Raw genomic sequence first — 23,840 nt, 5'->3', positions numbered from 1 at the left:
TGGAGCGGGTAGTCAGCGGACAAGGAGCGGGGGGGTTGGATGGGTCGGGGTTGGAGAAGGGGCAGAGGGTCTCGGGGGGGCAGTCAGGGGACAGGGGGGCTTAGATGGGGGTGGGGTCTTGGGAGGGGTGGTTGGGGCGGGGGGGTCTCTGGAGCGGGTAGTCAGCGGACAAGGAGCGGGGGGGTTGGATGGGTCGGGGGTTCTGAGGGGTCAGTCAGGGGGCGGGAAGTGACTATTAATAACGGAAATGCTCGAGGCCAAAGCAAGTTCGATATAACGCAGTTTCACCTATAATGCGGTAAGATTTTTTGGCTCCCAAGGACTGCATTATATCAGGGTAGAGGTGTATATGTAATGATCAGTGGGTCAGGGAAGTGTCCAGAGTGCAGAGAGGACCCTCGGAGTGGGGACACCCTAGCCCATGCCCTAAGTGACCACAAGATTGGGAGTCAAGCGCCCCAGGAATCCTGGTCCCAACCTTGTCAGGGTTACGAGGACTCTGCCATACAGGAGAGTGGAAGGGGAGCCCTTGAGGTCAGGCAGACCCCTGGGTAAAGGGAGTGGGAGTGAGGACTCCGATCCTTTCGCTAGCCCATTCCACCAGGGGAGTGTGTACAAGTCAGGAAAGTTCCCCACAAAAGCGGAACCCATCCTCAGTTTACAAGTGCATGCATCCCCGCTCTGTGCGTGCTAGTCCAGTTTTGCATAAGCGCGGAGGGAAGACATACACCAAGCGCACGTGCATAGCTTTGAAAACCCAGGCTTTATGTGACTTGCCCAAATGGTCACAGCAACTCACCAGGGGGGTCTCCTGATTCCCGGCTACCAACCTTAATCCACTAGCTTAGTCTGCTCTGACTAACCTCCACGATCTTTAATATTCAAGGAGGCTGGGGTGAAGGATGGGACCATCTTCTGACTGGGGTGGGGGGAACTGCCAGCCTCACATACCTGTTGCTCTGAGCAAAACTCAGCCTCTTTGCTCTCTTCTCCAGCCAGTCCTCGACTGTGCCAGCTGGGACCTCTGCTCCTTCCTCCTTTGGTCTCCTTTCCTCTGTTTGGGGGAGAGAAGGTAGAGAGGGCTCTGTCAGAGCGCCAGCCCGGCAATCCGTTCACTCCATTAAACCCACTGCTCATTATCTGCAACACTTTCCCTGCAGCAGAGTCAACAGTTTCTCCAATACAATCTGGCCCCTCCTCCCCACTGGCCACCTGCATCTGGATGCTTGGCTTCGCCATGGCCAGGGGCATACCCAGGAGCATCCATTGCCAGACACATGCCCAGCCATGGAGACTGACATGCCCAGCTATTTAGAGAGTGTGACAGCCTCCGCATCTGGGAGGGTGTCAATGTCCTCTCCTGCAGCACTTAGCCTCTGCTGACCCGCAGCCCTGACAGATTTCCAAGGACCTGTCTAGCCAGTTGGCAAGGAAGTAACCAGACACCTCAGCCCTCGCTAGCTGGCTGCAATGGGAGCATTTGTATCAGTTGATGCAGTTAGCAAACTGAGGGGTGTAAAAGGTTCAGAGTTCTTGGGGAATTTGTTGCTCAACACATCACAATCCCAAACACTCGGGGGGGGGGGGGGGCAGGCCAGAGACAGAGGGATTGCTGGATCAATGGTCAGTCTAGTCCAGCAGCCGGACTCTGACCAGGGCCAGCAGCAGATATTTCAAAGCATAGCACAATTTTGGGGGGGGTTGGAGAAAGATGGCTAACCTTCCTTAACCTCTGCTCAGCCAGCCAAGAAGAGGAGGGGGTGAAAGTGACTGTTACCTTTGCACTCTCTTGATCCCTTGGGCTGCCAAGAGCCTGTTCAGCCCCAGCATAAGACAGCAGCCTCAAGATTGTTCTAGCTTACGCCATTCTGATAATAGCTCCCTAGGCACTGTTCTGCCAGCTGGAGGTTGCCAGAGTACAATGGTTACACCCTTTCCTGTGGCACGCGCCCTATGCCCAGAGAGCATGAGTACGGAGCCAGCTAGCATGGCTCTGAGAATGCCCCACACTGGGGGAATCCCCAGCTGCCCCGTTAGGGCAGCTTTCTGCCCCCAGAACAGCATGAAGGGGCCATGGCATGGGCCAGGATCTAATCCTCCATGCTGACATTAACAACACAATCACACCCTGACAGCGGGCAAGGCAGAGACAACCTGCTAGATGCTCACAGCTCCGGGAGTCTGCAGCCTAGGTTAAAGTTTCCAGCTGATGGAACTGGGAGTGCAGCTTTAAAAAACACTCAGGTTTCAGAGTAACAGCCGTGTTAGTCTGTATTCGCAAAAAGAAAAGGAGGACTTGTGGCACCTTAGAGACGAACCAATTTATCTGAGCATAAGCTCTTGTGAGCTACAGCTCACTTCATCGGATGCATCCAGATCCACTGAACGTGTGAATGCAGGCTGAGCTGTAGCTCACAAAAGCTTATGCTCAGATAAATTTGTTCGTCTCTAAGGTGTCACAAGTCCTCCTTTTCTTTTTAAAAGACTCAGGAATTAACAAAAGGAAACAAAAACATCCAGTCCTGTCTCGCCTTTCTGGCGGTGGCCAGTAGTGTTTCTTGTGGTACAGAAGCACCAAGACTAAGCTACAATGGACATAAAGGACAGACAGAAAGACCCTGGGAGCTCTCTAGCTTCCTGAGAAACACAGCCTGTGCCACCCCTTGGCCCCTTCCGCAAGATGCCTGCTCAGCATCAAGACATCCTACGTTATGCTTTTAAGCAAAACATTATACATTTCCAGACAGGGTGTGAAACTAGTATCACGCCAGCTGAGTGAAGAATCGCTCCATCCTAATGGTGGCAACCAATTATTCATCTGCCTGCTGAAATTTAATGAGGACAATGTGCTGCACAGTGAGCAGCTGGAGAGGGATACTTTCCCATACCCGGAATTTGCAGCCTTTGCTAAGGGGGATTGGTTTCATCCCACTGGCTGTGTGTCACTCTAAATGCAGCAATGAGGATCTTTGCTGGAGAGCTTCATTAATGACCTGGAGGATGGCGTGGATTGCACCCTCAGCAAGTTTGCAGATGACACTAAACTGGGAGGAGAGGTAGATACGCTGGAGGGGAGGGATAGGATACAGAGGGACCTAGACAAATTGGAGGATTGGGCCAAAAGAAATCCGACGAGCTTCAACAAGGACAAGTGCAGAGTCCTGCACTTAGGAAAGAAGAATCCCATGCACCGCTACAGACTAGGGACCGAATGGCTCGGCAGCAGTTCTGCAGAGAAGGACCTAGGGGTGACAGTGGACGAGAAGCTGGATATGAGTCAACAGTGTGCCCTTTTGCCAAGAAGGCTAACAGCATTTTGGGATGTATAAGTAGGGGCATTGCCCACAGATCAAGGGACATGATCGTTCCCCTCTATTCAACATGGGTGAGGCCTCATCTGGAGTACTGTGTCCAGTTTTGGGCCCCACACTACAAGAAGGATGTGAAAAAATTGGAAAATGTCCAACGGAGGGCAACAAAAATGATTAGGGGACTGGAACACATGACTTATGAGGAAAGGCTGAGGAAACTGGGATTGTTTATTCTGCGGAAGAGAAGAATAAGGAGGGATTTGATAGCTGCTTTCAACTACCTGAACAGGGGTTCCAAAGAGGATGGATCTAGACTATTCTCAGCGGTGGCAGATGACTGAATGAGGAGTAATGGTCTCAAGTTGCTGCGGGGGAGGTTTAGGATGGATATTAGGAAAAACTTTTTCACTAGGAGGGTGGTGAAGCACTGGAATGCGTTACCTAGGGAGGTGGTGGAATCTCCTTCCTTTGAGGTTTTTAAGGTCAGGCTTGACAAAGCCCTGGCTGGGATGATTTAGTTGGGGATTGGTCCTGCTTTGAGCAGGGGGTTGGACTAGATGACCTCCTGAGGTCCTTTCCAACCCTGATACTCTATGATTCAATGTTCTTCTGCTGTTCTCCCCAGAGAGTGGGGAAGGATCTCCTATTTAGAATGGCCACCCAGAATGTTCCCAAACCAAAGGCTTGATCAGAAGGGGTGCACAGGGGAGGTAGAAATGATAGTTCAGTATACAGGGCACTGGACGGGGACTCAGGAGCCCTGCGTTCAGTTCCTGGCTCAGCCAATGACGCACCAGACATTTATGGGCAAGTTCTTTAGTCTCAGTTTCCCCATCTGTAGAATGGGTATAACACTTCCTACTTAGATGAATCTACCAGTGATTGTGCAGTGCTTGGATACATGGTGATGAGGGTAACAGAAATACTTAGACAGTTTTCTCTCCTGCATCTGCCTTGTGCTGGGATTGCCTTTCTACCCCACTTCTTCTATTCAACAATGCTTTTCAGAGCAGCCAGGAGAGTGGCCTCTGTCAAAGCTGCTCTACTATTCAGCCAGCAGGGGGCACTCATGGAATAAACTGCCCCAAAGCATCTCCATGACTTCAGCTCTGCTGAGTCAGAATGGGAGCAGGGGGACTCCGCAGAGCCACGGAGCCAGAGTCTGCTCTCCGTTACCCCACAATAAATCCAGACTAACTCACTGGCTACTCCAGATCTACACGGGTTTAAGTGAGATGAGACTCTGGCCCCTGGTGTTCACATTAAAACATCCAGCTAGCTACATGTTCAACAGCATGAGTTTCTGCGCCAAGGTGCTCTGATTCTCAGACACCCACATACAGGCAGCAGGGATCAGACACATTTAGCTCTGTCCTTCTCTCTGCACTCCTGTCAAATCCAAGCCTCTAAACCAACTTTCCTGTGCAGCCTTCCCCTCCCCAATCCCGTGTTGCCTGGGACAATCGTAGGTGCCAGTGCATTTGGGATGCTCCCAAAAATTGAGGTGGATTTGCCAGAATCTACAGTTTAAGCTTGAGAGGCAAGGTTCTGAGCCCATCTGCCTCAGTGATAAAAATGCATGTACCAAGCACACAGCCAAGTGGACAGCGGCAATGACAGCAAGACTGGGGGGTTCGGTTAAGAGCCTAATGACAACCAATTAAAGAGTGGCTGTAGTGAGTAAAGTGCCTCTCTAACGACGCTATGAGGGGATTCCAGATTTAGCTTCTCTCTCCATGTGGCTTCCAGATCAGGTTTGTTCAGTTGGGGAAAGAGGAGGAATAGATCTAACTATCAGCTTTTGACTCGCACAGTGACAGCGCTGCAAAGCTTATCTGGGATCAGAGAGTCAAGCTGGGTTTTCTCAACATCTGACATCAGCATCTGTTACAAAGAGAGATAAGCCAGAAAAAATGACATGTTTCAGAGTAGCAGCCGTGTTAGTCTGTATTCACAAAAAGAAAAGGAGGACTTGTGGCACCTTAGAGACTAAAATTTATTTGAGCTATCGGATGCACTCAGTGGAAAACACAGTGGAGAGACTATTTTCCACTGAATGCATCCAATGAAGTGAGCTGTAGCTCACAAAAGCTTATGCTCAAATAAATTTGTTAGTCTCTAAGTTGCCACAAGTCCTCCTTTTCTTTTTCCGTAAAAAATGGTTACTCACCTTTGTAACTGTTATTCTTGGAGATGTGTTGCTCATATCCATTCCAATTAGGTGTGTGCGTGCCGCGTGCACGGCCGTCGGAGAATTTTTACCCTAGCAACACCCGGTGGGTTGGCTGTGGAGCCCCCTGGAGTGGCACCTTCATGGCGCTGGACATATACCCCAGCCGACCCAGCGCCTCCTCAGTTCCTTCTTGCCGGCTACTCCGACAGAGGGGAAGGAGGGCAGGTTTGGAATGGATATGAGCAACAACTCGAAGAACAATAGCTACAAAGGTGAGTAACCGTCTTTTCCTCTTTGAGTGCTTGCTCATATCGATTCCAAATAGGTGACTCCCAAGCCTTACCTAGGCGGTGGGGTTGGAGTGAAGTACCGTGGATTGCAGGACCGCTCTACGAAATGCCACATTGTCTCTGGCGTGCCAGACGATGGCATAGTGCCAAGCAAAAGTGCACACTGAGGACCAAGTAGCAGCTCTGTAGATCTCCTGGATCGGCACCTGGGCCAGGAAAGCTGCCGACGAGGCCTGGGCCCTTGTGGAGACAGCAGTGAGGGGTGGGGTTGGAACACCGGCCAGATCATAGCAAGAGCGGATGCAGGATGTGATCCATGAAGAGACCCACTGGGTCGTCTTCCTGAATGGCTTTGTGCGCTCAATGTAGAAGGCAAGGGCCTTACGGACATCGAGGGAGTGTAGCCACTGCTCCTGGCAACTGGTGTGCAGTTTTGGGTACAAAACTGGGAGAAAAATGTCCTGGCTGATATGGAAGGCTGACAGCACCTTGGGAAGAAAAGCTGGGTGAGGCCGAAGCTGCACCTTATCTTTATGGAAGATTGTGTAAGGTGGTTCTGAGGTAAAGACTCTGAGCCTGAGACGCCGCACCAACGTGATAGCGACACAGAAAGCTATGTTCCAGGAGACAGAGGAGGGAGCAGGTGGCCAGCGGCTCAAACGGAGGCCCCGTGAGTCTGGAGAGGACCAGGTTAAGGTCCGATGTGGGAACTGGCTGTTGAACCTGGGGACAGAGATGGTCCAGGCCCTGGAGAAACCTACCAACCATGGAATTGGCGAAGACAGATTGGCCATTTGCACCCGGGTGAAAAGCCGAGATGGCTGCAAGGTGAACCCTGACAGACGAAGCCGCCAGGCCCTGCTGTTTTAGGTCCATGAAATACTCTAAAATGAGCGGCACGGGCGCCTGGGGGTGGGGAGGCGTGTTGCGCTGAAAACTGCTTCCACTCAGCCTCATATATGGCCCGAGTGGAGGCCTTCCTGCTGCCCATCAGTACTTGTTGTACAGACTCCTAACAGAGAAGCTCTGAAGGGTTCAGCCACGCAGCATCCACGCTGTGAGGTGGAGAGATCGCAGGTCAGGATGGCAGAGGCGACCGGGACCCGGAGTAATCAGGCTGGGAAGAGGCGGCAATGGGACTGGAGCGTCCACAGAGAGCTCCAACAGCACAGTGAACCAATGCTGTCTGGGCCACGCTGGAGCCAGCAGAATCACTCACACCCTGTCCCTGTGCACTTTGAGCAGGACCCTGTGCACAAGGGGGAATAGGGGAAAGCGTAAAATAGTCAACTCGTCCACAGGAGTAGTCTGTGAGAGAGCCCGGGTCGCAGCCTTGGAAGGAGCAGAACACCAAGCATTTCCGATTGCTGCGGGAGGGAAACGGGTGGACCTGGGGAAACCCCCACCTTCAGAAGATGGGGTGGATGACATCTGGTTGAAGCGATCACAGGTGGGAGCAGAAGGACCTGCTCAGGTGGTCTGCCAGCATGTTCTAGACCCTGGGTAGAAAGGACACCACCAGGTGAATGGAGTGGGCTATGCAGAATTCCCACAGTCAAATGGCCTCCTGACAGAGGGGGAAGGAACGGGTCCCCCCTTGCTTGTTGATGTAGAACGTGGCCATGGTGTTATCTGTGTTAACTGACACACAACACCCCTGCAGCTGCTCCTGGAAAGCTTGACAGGCAAGGCGTACCACCATCAGTTCCCGGATGTTGATATGAAGGGAGAGCGCAGACAGAGGCCATAGGCCCTGCATCTGAATGTCCCCAACGTGGGCGCCCCTTCCCAAGGCTGACACATCCGTGACCAGGGACAAGGAAGGTTGTGGGCTGTGAAAGCGGACTCCTTTGCATACCACCTGGAGATCTAGCCACCAGCGGAGGGAAGCCAGTACCCGCTCCAGGACGGTGACCACCAAGCTCAGGCTGTCAACCTGGGCGATAGACTGATGCTAGCCAGGCTTGTAACAGGCGGAGTCGAAATCTGGCGTTCCTGGTCACGTATGTGCAGGAAGCCATGTGGCCAAGAAGACTCGGGCAACTTCTTGCCAACGAGGTTGGGAAGCTCTGAAGGCTCCGGACAAGGCCCACTATAGCCTGGAAACAAGCATCTGGCAGGAGGGCTCACGCCTGCATGGAGTCCAGAACCACCCCGATGAATTCTGTTCTCTGGGTCAGTTCCAGGGTCGACTTCACCATGTTGAGAAGGCCCAACCAAAGAAATGAGCCCATGACCAAGCAGAGATGGGACTGCACCTGTTCTCTGGCGTGTCCCCGGATAAACCAGTTGTCGAGGTAAGGGTATACCTGCACCCACCATTGACGAAGGGAGGCCACCACGACCAACATACATACATTTGGTGAACAGTCAGGGGGCCGTGGAGAGACCAAAGGGGAGGGCCATGAACTGATAGCGTTCGCAGTTGACCGTAAAGCGGAGGAAGTGTCTGTGCGCCGGATGAATCGCTACGTGGAAATAAGAGTCCTTCATGTCGAGGGCGGCGTACCAGTCTCCAGGATCCAGGGAAGGTATAATGGTGCCCAAGGAGACCATGTGGACCTTCAACTTTACCATGAACTTGTTGAATCCGCGCAGGTCCAGAATAGGCCGAAGCCCCCCATTTGCCTTGGGGATTAGGAAGTATCAGGAGTAAAACCCCCTGCTTCTTAGCTCCCTCCGGACCTCCTCGATCGCCTCCATGGCGAGGAGCATCTGCACCTCCTGAATAAGGAGCTGCTCGTGAGAAGGGTCCCTGAAGAGGGATGGGGAAGGAGGGCTGGGAGGAATAAAACTGGAGAGAGTATCCCATTTCCATCATGCGGAGGACGCAGCGGTCCACGGTTATCTGAGACCAAGCACAGTGGAAATGGGATAAACAATTCAAGGAAGGTGGGGTAGGATCCTGAATGAGGTCCGGTACATCGTCCTCAGGCATCCCTTCAAAAAGCCTGTTTTGAGCCCAAAGAAGGCTTGGACAGGCCCTGGCCTTGCCCAGATGGGGGGTTGGAGGGCTTCCTCCTGCCATTACGTCCCCACCTCCTACAAAAGTCCTGCCTTGGCCAAGGAGGAGGATAGGAAGGTTGTTGTGGCTGCTGGGGTTTGAAGGGTTTCCTCTGGGTAGCCAGTGTGTGCATGCCCAGGGACTTCATTGTCGCCCTTGAATCCTTAAGGCTATAGAGCCTTGAGTCGGTCTTTTCCGAGAACAGGCCCTCTCCATCAAAAGGGAGGTCCCGCAGTGTTTGCTGAAGCTCTGGTGGCAGGCCAGAGGCTTGCAGCCAGGAGATCTGCCTCATCTGAATCCCTGAGGACAAAAAGTACATGCAGCGGAGGCCTGCAGCGAGGTCCATGCCACTGTTTTGCCCTCATCCACCAAAGCCCTAAATTCCTCTCTGGACTCAGGAGATACTAACTCCTTAAACTTCAGCATGGAGTTCCAGGTGTTAAAATTGCAATGACTCAGGAGTGCCTGCTGATTAGCGATTCTGAGCTGAAGTCCCCCCAAAGAATAAACTTTGCGCCCAAACAAATCAGGGCCCTTGCGTCCTTTGATTTGGGCACTGGGGCCTGCTGGCCATGCTGTTCTTTAAAATGGATGTAAAGGGAATTCTTTACTGGGACAGATACACAGACCCTATGGAACTCTCTAGCTTCCTGACAAACACAGCCTTGTGCTACCCAGTGCCGCCATGCAGGGCCGTCCTAAATCCTGGCCTGGCCTCCGCACTCCTGAAAGGCACTGCTGACTACTCCACATGGCTGATACACTTGGTTAACTGGAGTCTGTTCCCACCTGACCCCTAGCATTAACACCACTTTACCCTGTCTCTGAAACTCTCCCGACATCTGGCTCCATTTTCCAAGCCCAGCTACAGTATCTGACCCCGATGTCCCAAGCCTGTGAATCCTGCCGGCTGACTGCATGCCATGCAGCTGTGCTCTCCAACCAGATCCCACCTCTCTTCCACTGTGCCCTTCATTCACAGCCTTAAAAACCATCGCTTCAAGTTGCAGTGGGGGAGGTTTAGATTGGATATTAGGAAAAACTTTTTCACTAAGAGGGTGGTGAAACACTGGAATGCGTTACCTAGGGAGGTGGTAGAATCTCCTTCCTTGGAGGTTTTTAAGGTCAGGCTTGACAAAGCCCTGGCTGGGATGATTTAACTGGGAATTGGTCCTGCTTTGAGCAGGGGGTTGGACTAGATGACCTTCTGGGGTCCCTTCCAACCCTGATATTCTAGGATTCTATGATTCTATGATCTCCAGAGATTCCCTGTCAGCCCTTGTCAGATTAAACCACCCTGGGTCTCTCATCACAGCACAAACCAGCTCACATGGCCAGCCTTTACTCACAAGAGGATTTCCACTGACATGACTGAGACTGCTCCCAGGAGCAAGAGGAGCATATAGCCCTGAAGCCAGGCATTTATACTGCACTCCTCCAAGTGGTGCCAAGTCTAGATAAGAGCCCTGCCTGTCTCTAGCCATCTATGCTGCTCGCTCCTTGCAGTGGAATAGCTTTAATTCAAGGATTAGGTTTGTAAAGCCAAGGGCAAGAGTTCCAAGGAGTCCCCCTAGCCGGTCAATTCAATTCCCCACTTTCATCCAATCGATAATCAACAACAAATGTACTTGGCACTCAGCCCTGCCAGATCCTCTCCTCCCCCCTGTGGCTCCACTCAGGGCAGCTGTTGCCATGGGCAGTGCATGAACCGCTGGCTGGGGGAGGCTAGCCCTTAGCCCCACCCCTTCCACACCCCCCTGCTGGAGACCAGAGCCCCCCTACCCCACAGCTGCCGGCCCCAGGCTAGCCCCCTCAGCCCTGGAGCGCCGGGAGGCCACTGCACAGGGGGACTGGAGCTGCCGCCTTCACATGCAGAGTGGGAAGTGGGGGGGGAGGGGGGAAGAGGGCCAGGCCTAGGGGCAGAGCTGGGCAGGGCCATGTCTGGCTGTTTGGGGAGGCACAGCCTCCCCCAGTCTATGGTACCCACCACCCATGGTGGTTGCTTTCCCTGCTGCTATAAATAACTTTAAATGGCTGGAGTTTTACAGCTTCTTTCAGATGAACTGACTTCCTGACCACCCAGAGATGCAGGAGCAGAGAGAAAAGGAGGCGAGATGGCAAGATGGGCACTGCTTTTTTTTAGGGGGGAGGAGGGGGGTAGCAACTGTGGCTGGCTCTCTCCATGCCCCACATGGCTCCTGTGGAGGGATTTTTACTGACTGCCAATGATTCACAGAGAAGCCTTGGGTATATGCAGCCTGACTCAGCCACAGCCAGGCCTCTCCCTTCCACTCTTTCAAATCTAGAGCAAAGGCCAGGGGTCCCAAGAATCCCACCCTAATTAGCAGCCCCCCACTTGCCAACTTGAGGCCGTTCCCTGCTGGACTGTTATCAATGCGATATTCGACCTCTCCTGGAAGCCTGGGCAAGTGACTGGCTTGGAGGAAGTCAACAATGCTTGACCCTCGGGTTCTTAGCCAGGGGAGGTCATGATCCCCAGGACGGGTTGCAGCCGCCCTCCCTCTCTTCAGGGCTAGATGGGATGGGGATCATCTAGGATCACAGCATGGAAAAGCCATGGCCTCCCCCAAGACTGGCCAACAGGAGCAGCCCCCCAGCATCTTCTTTCTAATCCCCTACCCCATCCCAAACTCCACTCTCCCAGAAGCAGAAACCCTAAATCCAGGTCCCTGTGCATGCTCCATAGAGGAGCCAGCTAACCTTAGCCAACCTTTCCCGGGGTTTGGAGGAGCAGTTTCCCTTTAATTGTGGGGAGGGGCTGGGGGGAACCACAAAAGTTTGAGAGTTTGGGGGGATGTGATGCACTGGTGCCCCCTGCTGGTGACAACTCATATAGCTGGCTAACAAGGCCCTCTCCCAGCCAAGCTGCAGAGAACCCATATGGCCCAGAAAACCACCTTCCCACGCCCATTATTGGGCGATAGCTCTGAAGAGTAACACACACAGGTCTCTCCCTGTGCCAGGAAATCAGGGAAAGAATCCATATACAAAGTGGCCCCATCGCCAGTAATGTTACAGGCTCGGATGGTGAGGAGGGGCTGGCAGCACAGGTCTGCACTGATCATTCCATGCAGCTGCCCAGTCCCACAGGCTGTCATTGCACAATTGCTCCTCTGTGCCCCCTTGTGCCCCAGCAACACTCTAAAGCCAGGGTTCACGGTCCTTCTCACATATCACTTGACAGTTTCTTGTTCCATCCTCCCTCCTCCCAATATTCACCTTGTACCTGTGCGTTCAGCTTCTCCAGATCCTCCTCAGTCATGTGAGAGAATCTGCAGTTGAACCCAAAGTCACACTGCCCTGGAACAAGACCCAAATGCAGGCAGTTAGAGCAGGGCTCACTCCAAATAGCATAGGAACAGGCAACGTCTCCCCCATGCATCTGCACAAACAGCCTCCAGCCTTCCCTTTTTTACTCCTGGGGGAATTCTGCACCACTGCGCATGCACAGAATTAATGTCCCCCACTGATTTCTTTGCTTCTCCGCAGAAAACTGACTTTCTGACAGGGAAGCAAAGGGAAGCCACAAGAGTGGTCATGCAACCCGCCCGAACAGTATGCTTTGGGTGCCCAGCGCAGCCGGCAGAGAGGTAAATCACTGTGGGGCAGGGAGCGGGACTGGGGAAGACCCTGCTGGTGGCTCCTACCCTGCACCAGGCTCAGCTGCTCGTCTGGATGGCCTGGGGAGGATGGGACCTCCTCTTCCCCTACACAGCATCCCAGGTCTGAGTCAGACCCATCCCCAGATTTCTCTCCAGGCTGCAGGAAGGTCTGCAAACTCCCCCCCACCCTGGGCCCACTGTTCCTCAGCTGCAGGGGAAGGGATCATTGTACGGGGAGCTGCTCCTCCAGCTGCCAAACCCTCATGCATCCAGACCCCCTCATACCCAGACCTTTCTGCCGAGCCTCACCCCCATCCAGAACCCCCCTGCCGAGCCCCACTCCCTCTGCACTTGGACCATCCCAACGAGTCACCCGGATCTCCACCCCACTTATCCCCAACCAGCTGCACCTGGATCCCCAACCTCACTGAGCCCCAGACCCCTAGCATCTGGACCCCCCACCATGCCCAGATGGCACTGCTGAGCTCTAGCCCCGCCCCGCTAAGCTCTAACCACCTTCACCTGGACCCCCTGGCAGAGTCCCATTACCATTACACCCAGAACCCCCCAACAAACCCCTGAGCATCCAGATCCCCTCTGCATCTGGATCCCGCACTGAGCTGTCCACATCCAGATTGCCCTACACAGAACCCTCTCAACCCACACCTGGATCCCTCCACACTTGGATCCTGGCCTTGCTGAGCCTGCCTGCCTACACCTGGTGCACCTGGCACAGAGGAGCAGGGGCCCTGGGATGTTTCTGGGGCCGGCCTGGTCCTTTCACTGGGTCAGGGTTGGGTGTAGCCTCATGGCTGAGTCTGCGTCCTGGGGGGAGCTGCAGAGTGATCTTCCACCTCGGTGCAGCCAGTGGCCTGTGCTCCCCAATGCCATGCTGGAGCCTCCACACTTATTTGACAAATAAAATTTGCAGAATTTTAAAATACTGTGCACAGAATTTCTATTTTTTTGCCACAGAATGCCGTCAGGAGTAAAACTTTTTACATGCGTGTGCACATGGGGGTCCACACAGGCACACCCCGCAGCTCCATGCCATACTCTGTTAGGCTCAACTTCCCGGCCAACCTAGAGCAGCACTGACCTGGCTAGCAGAGAGATTTTTTGAGCTAGCACACCCTAGTTATCACTGTATGGAAAGACACCATGCAAAAACGTAACCTGTTTGCAGAAACTTCCTGCAGGGCTTCTTGCTCTGCTCCTCCAGCAAGACAGCAGCAGCATCTGCGGAAGGAAAGGAATGAGAGAGATGGGAATGAGCAGAGCCATCTCACCCGAAAACCATGCACATCAACCACCTGGTGAAAGGTCATCTTGCATAAGGGCCTGCAGCCCACCAGAATCACACGCACGTCAGCTGCCCGGTGAGCAGCCCTTTCACAGTGAGCAACAGCCATGGAAAGCTCATTATAAGACAACTGATGACTAACACATTCCTTGTCTGCAGGCTCCTCCCTTGCATCTCACTGGCTTTGGAAGATCTTGTTTTCTTTCTGCTACATGCTTCCTCCCCAGCTACACAGCAGAAAATCAAGCATGAGGCCAGAGCAAAGATAGTCTGTAAAGCTCATGGGACAGAGACAGACTCTGGTTCAAACTGGTGCGCAGCAGTTCTAGAAGCTGGGCCCCCAGCACTTCATGCTGGGCATCCAGGGGACACCACGGGAAAAGTGGCCCTTAACGACTATTGAGATTGTGCCAAAAGAAACCCCTAGCAGTGAATGAGCCCGGAGAGCCAAGCTGAGCCCTGGTCGAGGCAACTCCCTCAGATTTTAACGTAAACTGTAGCTACTAATGCCCGGGCTATATTCAGTCTGGAGACAGGAGTCCTTGATAGCCAAAAGGAAGGTGACCCCTGTAAATCAGGATTGGGCTGGGTCACTGGGACAGCAGCATGAGATAGGGCTGGGAACGAACAAAGCAGTAAGGCTATTTGGTAGCTTGCCCTGGTAGGACCCCGGTGGACCTTCCAAGCTCAGCAATAGTCATCTAAACTTCCACAACCCAAACCGAACTAGGCAAACTTCCTGCCCAGCCCAAGCCCATCAGCGCCATGCTGTGCCTGACCCAGCAACAAGGGTGATTTATCCGACTGAGGCAGTCTCTAACTCCTGGCCCATGGGAGCCCCAGCAAAGGCCGTGTGATTTCCCCAAGACACAAGGGCATCTCTGGGGCTGCAGCTGCTTCTTCCACCACAACTACACACCCGCGTCTGCCTCTTCTGTCCAAACCCTCAGTGCCACCCTCCCGCATGGCCACGGAACCCCCATACACACAAATCAGCACCTTTTCTCCCCATCACACATCCCTGCCTCCCCCAGCTCCCAATTCTGTTCACAGTAGCCCTCTGGGGTTTCACAAACCACCTAACTCCAGCACTCTCTCTCTACACCCCTCATCCAGCACACGCCTCCTCTCTCAGCCTCGCCACTGTTGGTGCAAGAGCCCTCCCCTTTGCACTTCTACCATCTGGAGAAGACTTCCTGGTTCTTTCCATCTCATTTCAAATCTCACCGGACACCCAGGATTCTTCCCAGTGTGATACTGCTGCCTCAGAAATAATTTGCCAGTCATACCACCAAGTCTGGGAGGCGTCCTGTGACACACTGGCATGAATGATGCTGGATACAGATTACTGATGCTGATCCAGCCTCATTTACTGACTACCTCCCATGACCACCCTCCTGAGAGAAGGTTCAACTCGGCTGGCAGGACCCACCTCGGAACAGGTCATACCAGGCCTTCTTGGCCCTCAGGTGCTGTACCCCGTTCAGGTGCTTCTTCCTGTTGTGCAGATTGTCTTGAAAGGATCGGTCGCAGTAGTCACAGAAATACCTCTTCCCCATTTATCCTCCACTGGGTGGAGCAGGGTCAGTGCTGCCTGGAAAACAGCATCAGATAGATGTCAGTGCTGTGCAGTGTTCATTCCCAGGGAAACCCTTACAGCTACTGCTCCCGAAGGACAAGGATGTGTACCCGCTGGAGGTGTACACTTGAGAGGGACAGAGAGGAAGGGGTGAGACAGGCTAATTTAAACTAATGCATGCAAGACATGGCAGCTCTGAGTCTAGTGGCCTAATGGACAATGCTCAGCACTGCTGCATGGGAGGCTCCCTTCCATGGTGTCTTGCTCCCTAAGCAGTGGGAGGCTGGCTAAACACACCTCCTTCCCATGGCTGTAACCAGGGCAGGGTGAGCGGGGCAACTGCCAAGGTGCAAATCTGCAGGGGCAGAAAAATAATGAAAAAAAACCGAGCAGGGGGAGCAAACAGGCTTGCTCACACCGGGCACTGAACTGCCTCCTCACAGCACTGCTCCTACCCTTAGGATTCTCTGCTGTGAGGAGTCCAGATCGTCCAAGCAGCAATGCCAGAGAACCTCCACAAGCTGCCCAGCAGCCCCGGTGTGGTGAAGCGGTTACCCCTGGGGAGCTGGAATGATCCCAGGAATTAGCCCGTGCTGGCACTGCCTAGTCCAGTGTTGATCTAGCTAGAGTTTAATGCTGCCTTACAACATGCAGGATTAGTCTCTCCCCATCCTTTTCTCCTCCTTCCAGACCACAAATTTATCCCCCCAAATGATTTCATTCCTAGACCTTCAGAAGTTGAAGCAAGAGGGATTCTCCCTTCCACTGCACCTCCTGTGCAGTTGTCCTGGAAGCAAGTAAGGATCATATAAAACCCCTAGCCTGCTGGGAGAGAATTTCCCTGGCACAGACACTGCACTGAACTACCATATATAACCTGATGCTGCCCAGCCCCTCTCCCTCACATGCCCTGGCACGGGGGAAAGGCTGGTGGAGGGTAGGGGCATGTCAAATGAGTCTCCGTAGCACTGAACACTACAGGGATGTTATGCTATGATCCATTGGCAAGATCTAAAAATTATAACAGGAACTGACTGCTCTAATTTATGCTGGGGCCACATCAGTCCCCAGAGCAGGCCAAAATTCCGACGGTGCAAAGATGGCTTACACTACCTGTACCCCATCTCCCGCTGCACTGTGCCTGCTGGAAGCGCAGTACAGAATCTCAACCAGAAGCAGCTGTACACTCCCTCTCTTGGAACATGATGGACACCTTACAAATGCCTAAAATGGACAGATCGGTAGATAGACTCTGAAAATGCCTACACAGCTTCAGAAACGTTGATGACCAAGTCTCTGAAAAGCGTGGCACAGAAATTAGCACAAGAAATAAAGACTTAAAAACAAAAGATGGCCAGGACCAGAGCCCCCAGAAGGTTTTCCAGAGTCAGCAGGAACAATGCCATCAACAGGTGATCCCTTTGAGGGAAGGCTGGGCATTGGTGCTCGAACAGATCCTGCCAAGCCTTCATGTCTGCCAGCCACAGGGGCACCTCAAGGGCAAAACAAATCACTGCTACAAAGTCAATCTATCGGCCTCTCAGAGCCTGAGAAAGGAACCCTGTCTGTTTCATTCACTTCCAGTGAAAGATTCTTCAATGCCTGTGCCAGCCACTGCACAGATACAAGGGACTGGAGGAATCACACACTAATAAACCCCCACCTCAAGGCAAGAGGATCAGACGCACTGAATATAAATGCCTCTTTGTGGATCACCCTTTGTTCTCTAGGTACATGATGGATGGTAAAATACAAGGATAAGAATAAGCCAGATGGGATTGGTCTGTGTCTCTCCCTCTCAGGTTCTGATTACCCTACTGGGAAACCAACTATGCTATCTAGAATGATGGCTAAGTCTAGCTCTTGCTAGTAAAGTGCTACCATGGCTTGGATGGCCATGAGTTGCAACCCTGGTGAGCTCTTAAGCTCTGCAAGGGTGAAGCCTGAAGCTCTGCTCTGCAGTCCTGGAAGACACAACCCATCTTCAGTTAATCCCCGTTTACCTACCATTTGTCACCCTCTTCTACCTAACGCAATACAAACTTCTGTAGCCAACTGTGGAATCTGGCACTAGGCATATCTCAGCAGCCAGACAGCTTCTGGGATCTGTAGGGGAAGTTCTTACAGTTTTCCACCACATAAAGGGTCACTCAAGGATTTTATTGTTGTTTTTAAGTTTCTGTGTTCAGAGCCCTCGGACATCTGATTCCAGGAGATATGCCAGCAGCTGACATTCACCCAAACTCTAGATTCCACCCCCCTGCTTCTGCACTCTATTTTTACTCCAATTTGCTCAAAACCAGATCTCAGATCAGGGAAAATGAGCTTGATTTCTGCAATGGATCCACACACAAAACATCCATGGAGCTCAGTGCAAATTTTATGTCCAGAAAACATTAAAGCATCTGACCCTGGGAAAATTAATTTAAAGCTTTACTTTTCTTTATTTGCATTTTTCATCATTCTGGCCCCATAACTACAGAAACTAATTCCCAAAATAAACAGCAGCAGCAAAGAGTGAGAACTTTTGTAAATTTCAGCAAATGCTACTTTCTACAAACCTTACATCCCTTGTGGTACTGGCTCCTGAATTCTTGTATCAAATCAAACTATGGGGAAAAAATGTAATAAAGACCTATTAGAGGCTTACCAGATACTCGATAATAATGGGGGCGGGGGGAGACAACAAAATGTTTTTTTACAAGGAGCAAGATCAATAAATATTTTTGTCTTCTTAATAAAATTTCAATTACAACAGTTATTTGTTTGGATTTTAACAATCCTCTGTAGTGCTGCAATCCAGACTCTTCAGCACAGGCCTACTGCCTGGGAATCAAAGTGAAAATGACTAGAACCAAAAGTGATATTGACTAAGCTATTTCCACTCTCCCTACTGAATGAAGCATAGATACAAAATAAACAGTATTACTGGTTAAAAGTACAAATAGAAAGAATTCCCTCAATTTTAATAATCTTGGTTGTTATTAAGCATTGTAATAATTAATAACAATATTAATTCTGCTTAATATTTTTTAACCTGGCTTTTCTCCTTTAATGTAATATTTGCAATTGGATCTATGCAAAGTGGACCCCTAGATCTCTGTGGAGCCACCACACCAACATCAAGGAGCCTAAACAGGTGCAGAGGTCCATCTGCCTTAACCCCATTATAAAATAATATTGTTCCAGTTTAAAATCTTTTCAGAGCAACTTTTTCAAAAAGCAATAGCACAATCCAATGAGTGCAGCGATTGGCATACCCATGTGCTGGGTGGTTGAAAAGATCCAAGGTACATTGCATAATCTCACACCCTTCCTCTCTAAGGGGAGTTTCACTGATTTCATTTACAGGTGCATGCAATCCAAGGACGGGGAAGGAGATGCAGAAGAGAACATGTGTCTGATTTGTTTTCATCTGGGTGTAACGGAATTTTTGTGCTGGACTCTGAAAATTGCTTCTGGGCCTCCCTCTCAATTTCCTGCTTCCTCATAATCAGGCTCAGGGCCATTTCAGCCACCTTGGGTAGGGTATCTAGGCAGACATGAAGTCAATTAAAGCCAAATATCAAGCTTATGAGACCCAGCTGCCAATATAAATATGTTCAGATCTCTATAGTAACAAGTGAAACCAGTGGAGTCTGCCAGCATCTCTCCACGCTGAAAAGAGGAGAGATTCTGATCTCACTTACACCAGTGCAAATCCAGAATAACTCCACCAATTTCAATGGATTTAGTCAGGAGTCACACCAGCATAACTGTGATCAAAATCCAGCCAAGTGGGAATAGCTTATAGGTTTATTAGGAAAATTGCCTTAACAGAAGTGATGCTCAGCAGGTACCACTGAAAAATCGTGGCCGAGTTTTCAAAGCCATCGAATAGATAGGTACACCTAATTCCCATGATAATTAATGGGAACTGGGTGTCCAAACCTCTTGGGCAACTTTCCAGCTTTTCTCCATGTCTCTGACACGGACAGAAGCCTTGGTCCACACAAGAAACCTCCACTGATCTCAACAGAAACTATGCACAATATCAAGGAAAGTAAATGGCTCTGCAGCCAGGACTCCATTTCTGGGTTGCTGACACGACTGAAACACAGAAAAAATGTCAGTTTTTAAGATTCATTTTAAAATTCAATTTAGATACTCATTAAATAGAAACCCTGGGAGAGAGGGGGAGGTTTTAAAGGGAATTTTCCCCTCTTCCTTTTAGTTTGCTTGAATGTAGCCCCAGATACCCCTCCCCCATACACTTCTAAACCCAGATTTACCTCTGTCCTGCTGAGGTTTGAATTGATGGGGGTAATGTGTAACTGCTCCCCTTTTTAAAATGAACCATTCTGATATAAATAAGCAGAGGGCAAATGGGAACTTGGAACTTATTCCAAGCAACTTCACCCTCCTTGTGCAATCACTGAAGTAAATGGCAGAACTTCCAGTGATTTAAAGTAGACGCAGCACCAGGCCGCAAAATTAATGTTTTTCTTGGGCCTTCTACCAGAAGTCTCTGCTCTTGAACGATAACGACTCTTACTTTCACATGTGATCGATAAAAAAATAGCTGCGTACGTGTGCACAACCCCCCCCCCCCCAATATATGAAATCTAACACGCCTCCCTCGTGGTCCCTTCTAACCCTAGGCGTCTATTTCCAGAAGCCAATGTTCTTTCCTCACGGATTTCTCTCAGCTCTGCTCATCACCCATTGCAATCCAGTGTCATGATCTGTGGTGCTGTTTCATGTGGAATTCAAGACTCTTTCTATCGGTATGACGATCACCAAGAATGCCTGTTGTGTTGTGTAAAACACAATATGCAGATGGTCTATATAAACTTGTGCTGAAAATGTCAGTATTACTGATCTCGGGTGCAATCTGGGCTGCCCAATTCAAGACAGCTTGGCCCTGTCAGAGATGCTGTACACACTTACAGCTTCCATCGACATCCAGTTGCAGTTGTGGGCACCCAACACTTCCAAAATAGCCTCAAGCCCCCACTGTCGCAAGCCGAGCCCTACACACTGAAGCCGCTAAACCCAGAGGCTGTTCTTTGTCTGGCTGCAGGTTTCATTACTCCTCCCCACGTAAGACGTACTTTAGGTCCTGCTAACATTATAAAGACCTGTTTTGTATTAAACGTATTCAAATCCCCAGCATGTCCACCTTCCCTCTGTGTGGTCACTGGGCCTGACCCACCGCTACTCGCACAGCCCTTCACGCCAGCCCGGTGCGGGGCCGAGAGAGCCCCAGCCGGATGCGTGCCGTCGTGCGCTGGCCTTGACGGGGGATCGGGCCCGCCCGCCAGGAGAGGGGGCCCGCCTGGGGGCGCAGAGCTTGAGGGGGGCCCCACCTGGGGAGGCGGCCGGCCTGCTGGGGGGGCACCTGGGGGCCCAGAGCTCGAGGGGGTCCACCTGGGGGGGGGCGGCCCACCCTTGGGCCCCTGGGGGGGCGCAGAGCTCGAGGGGGGCCCACCTGGGGAGGCGGCCGGCCTGCTGGGGGGGCACCTGGGGGCCCAGAGCTCGAGGGGGCCCACCTGGGGGGGGGGCGTACTGGGGGGTCACCTGGGGGCGCAGAGCTCGACGGGGCGGTAATGGTGCTTCCGGCCCCCCGCCGGGGGGGCGCAGAGCTCGAGGTGGGGCCCACCGGGGGGGTGGCCTGCTGGGGGGGCACCTGGGGGCGCAGAGCTCGAGGGGGCGTGGGGGGGACAGGCCTCCAGCCAGGCCGCCCTGCGATGGGCCAGGAGCCGCCGCCGCCCGCGCTCCCCGGGGCCTGCTGCCCCGACCCGCCCCCGGCCGCTCACCCAGCCCGAGCCCCGGCGCCGCCCTCGGCGCGCACCCGCGCGGCCTGCTGGGGCTTGTCGTTTTTTACCGCCACCAGCGAGCGTCCGGCGCCCGCCTTCGAGCGAAGGGACTACATCTCCCAGAGGTCTCCTCGCTGAGGGAACTACGGCCAGAGGCGAGCGTGGCGCTGTGCAGGCCGGGAAATGCAGTCCGCGTCTGCCCCCGAGAGCGAGAGCGAGGCCGAGGTGGGTCGCCCCACCCGCGTGGAGCTGCGCGACGCCGCACTACAAGCCCCATGGTCCCCCGCGGCAGGCCGCCGAGCCCCACTATAACTTCCGGGCGGAGGCCGCGCCTGCGCTAGCCCGGGCGGAGGCAGAGGAGGCCGCCATGCCGCTGCGCTCCCGGCTGTACAGCGTGTTCTTCCGCCGCACCTCCGCCTTCGCGCTCACCGTGGCGCTGGGGGCCGTGCTCTTCGAGCGCGCCTTCGACCAGGGCGCCGACGCCTTCTACGAGCGCCTCAACCGCGGGGTGAGGGCCGGGGCCGGGCCGGGGCGGGGCGGCCCAAGGTCAGGCCGGCCCGTGCGCTACGCGAGGCCCCGGCCGCCCGCATCCCCGGGCCGCGCCGCGCCGCCGCCGCCGCCTGCCCTGGGCCTGGCCGGTGACGCTCTGCCCCGGCGCGGGGGGCTGCGCGGGGAGGCCGCGGCCCCGGGCTCGCCCCCGTGGCCGCGCTGGGGCACGGGCGGGGGGTCCCACACGCTCGTGTCCCGGACTCCCCGGGTCTCCCCGGCTCACAGCGGGGCCCGTTTCCGCCCCGACCCCAGCGGCCCCTCGGGGACCGAACTCCCAACCCTGCGTTTCGCGGGCCCGCGCTCGAACCACCGACCCCCCCCCGGCTTCCCTGGCCGCCTTGGCCCGAGGGGGAGACGGTCAGAGACCTTGTAGCGTCGGGGGCGCAGCACAAGGACCGAATTCCTCCTGCTTCTCGGATGCCCCGGTTTCCCTGGAGGCGGGCGGCTGCAGCGTGGGGCCGGGGACGGGCTGCGGCGCTGCCCCGAGCCGCCTGCACTCGCCACAGCGGGAGACGAGAGGCATCATCAAGTCATTGCTGGGAAAAGAAAAGGCGTAGTTGTGGCACTTGGAGAAACCTGCCATGGTTGTAGTTAAGTTGCATCTATGGACAGGAAAATCCTAATGAATGCCTGGATTCCATGGCAATCAGTGATAGGCACATTACCTGATCCTCCAGTGATCTGTAACTGTCCCCTGAGCATACCAAGTTGTGATTTAAAAAAGTATGTATTTTAACTCTAAAAGCATCCAGAGTTTGTGCAAAATACAAAATTACAGCCAAATATAAAGTGTGTATGATTTGCACGTTTCCTTGCTCCTTCCAGGAGTTTGGAGCCAGATGAAATTTCTGATATCCAACTGGAATCATGTATTTCTTTCGCTACTTTCTTAATTGAGCAATTCAGTTAATTTTTAGGGTATTTTTGTCATCTAGGGTTGTATGCTGACTTTTCCTCTTTTAAAGAGGCTATGATCCTGTCTAGGCCAGGCATTAGAAATGCTCTGATCCTTTCTGCCCACAAACAGGAATCTTACAAGTATTTATTGTACCAGTTGGTTGTGATGGTTGGGCCAAAGACCTTGTTTTGGGTCCAGCTTGAATCTGTGTTGACTACAGTGGCTTTTCCTTAGTGTGAATGGGGAGCCAGAAGCTGCAATGCTTTGGTGTTTCTTAACCTGTAAGGCTACAGAGTAGGGCAGCAATAGGAACCTGCAAAGTTGTATGATCCTAGACTGCCTCCCTATAAAAATACACTTGAAAGCTACCTACATTCCCTTCCTGCTACTGAGTGGCTTACCTAATGCAGATCCTGAGTAGGGGGCCCCAGGCTGAGGCATCCATGCACTGCTCCAGGCTCCTGTGGCACTCACCTGGGAAAATACATGTGGCAAAGAGGCATCAATAGATGCTTCTGCTCCAAGTATCATACTCTCCTCTGGTGACTGGGTACAGGGGGGGCCATAGAACAAAAGAGCAAAGCTACTATAAAAATATTAAGCAAAATACAGAAAAGGGTGTGTGAATAGAAGGAAGAAATGGCAGCAAGTATGCTGGGACTTGAGAGGAAGGGGACCTGGTCTCATTCTGCCAGTCCACTGCAAGAGGCAGCTTCATGAACAGTGCAATTCTCCCTCTTGAAGTTACCCCAGAACTCTTGTTTCAAGTGTGTGCTGTGACTTGTGGAATAAGTGCTTTGGTATTTCTGGAGTGCTCTGGTCTGGCTAGGTAAGGCATTGTGTGGATGTGCCAAAGTGGTCACCCAAACAAATGCCACTAGGATATGCTGTCAAGGGCAAGACCCCAAATGGGACAGCAATGGCAGGAAACTTCAGTGTGTTCCTCACTGGTAGGCATTCCCTTTGGCTGAAAGTAAAAATTCAGCCCATCATCACTGGGACATACACATAAGACTTCTTGCTTCTGTTTTTTCAAATGCAGAAACTGTGGAAACACATCAAGCACAAGTATGAGACCCAAGAAAAATGAAGTGAGAGCTGCAGGAGCCGTGCAGGGGTGTCTGTATCCTCTTGTGCAAACTCTTCAGTTGCCCGATACCAGTTACCAAGAATGAAAATGGGCTTCTGACTGAAGAAATCTGAGCCGGAGTACATCACCAGCTTCATCTGTGGAAGAAACCTTGATGGACTTTAGGATTTACTCCTGTTGTGTTAAAATGTCCTGTTAAACTAATAAACTCACTAACCTATA

General features: G+C 52.6%; 2 protein-coding genes across 7 annotated transcripts in view; one reads left to right on the top strand and one right to left on the bottom strand.

Moving 5' to 3' along the window:
• Positions 1-22,417, bottom strand: part of ZMAT5 (zinc finger matrin-type 5) — a 27,867-nt gene extending 5,450 nt beyond the window's left edge. The window contains exons 1-7 of one of the 6 annotated variants that reach the window (XM_084649190.1): positions 20,843-21,070; positions 20,213-20,384; positions 17,845-17,892; positions 15,137-15,298; positions 13,578-13,640; positions 12,019-12,099; positions 952-1,054 (exon numbers count right to left, since the gene is read on the bottom strand). In XM_084649190.1, coding sequence (XP_084505316.1) covers positions 952-1,054; positions 12,019-12,099; positions 13,578-13,640; positions 15,137-15,263 — 374 coding nt within the window. In that variant the 5' untranslated portion in view covers positions 15,264-15,298; positions 17,845-17,892; positions 20,213-20,384; positions 20,843-21,070. Of the gene's footprint in view, positions 1-951; positions 1,055-12,018; positions 12,100-13,577; positions 13,641-15,136; positions 15,299-17,844; positions 17,893-20,212; positions 20,385-20,600; positions 20,617-20,842; positions 21,071-21,996 lie in introns of those variants that run through there. The other 5 variants (XM_084649193.1, XM_084649191.1, XM_084649192.1 and 2 more) reach the window with 5 other exon arrangements.
• On the top strand, positions 21,404-23,840 carry UQCR10 (ubiquinol-cytochrome c reductase, complex III subunit X). The gene is made up of 2 exons (XM_084649196.1): positions 21,404-21,589; positions 23,571-23,840. Exons 1-2 carry the CDS (start codon positions 21,449-21,451, stop codon positions 23,616-23,618), a joined length of 189 nt encoding a protein of 62 aa, XP_084505322.1. The 5' UTR covers positions 21,404-21,448; the 3' UTR covers positions 23,619-23,840.

Source organism: Lepidochelys olivacea, assembly GCF_965140295.1.
Source record: "Lepidochelys olivacea isolate rLepOli2 genome assembly, chromosome: 15".
NCBI classification, from domain to species: Eukaryota; Metazoa; Chordata; order Testudines; family Cheloniidae; genus Lepidochelys; species Lepidochelys olivacea.
The sequence above is the reverse complement of the archived record's forward strand: the minus strand, read 5'-3'. Positions and strand labels throughout refer to the sequence as shown.

Coding starts and splice junctions, on each gene's coding strand:
- UQCR10 (XM_084649196.1), top strand. CDS start 21,449: ATGCCGCTGCGCTCCCGGCTGTACAGCGTGTTCTTCCGCCGCACCTCC. Junction 21,590..23,570: donor ACGAGCGCCTCAACCGCGGG/GTGAGGGCCGGG, acceptor TTTCAAATGCAG/AAACTGTGGAAACACATCAA.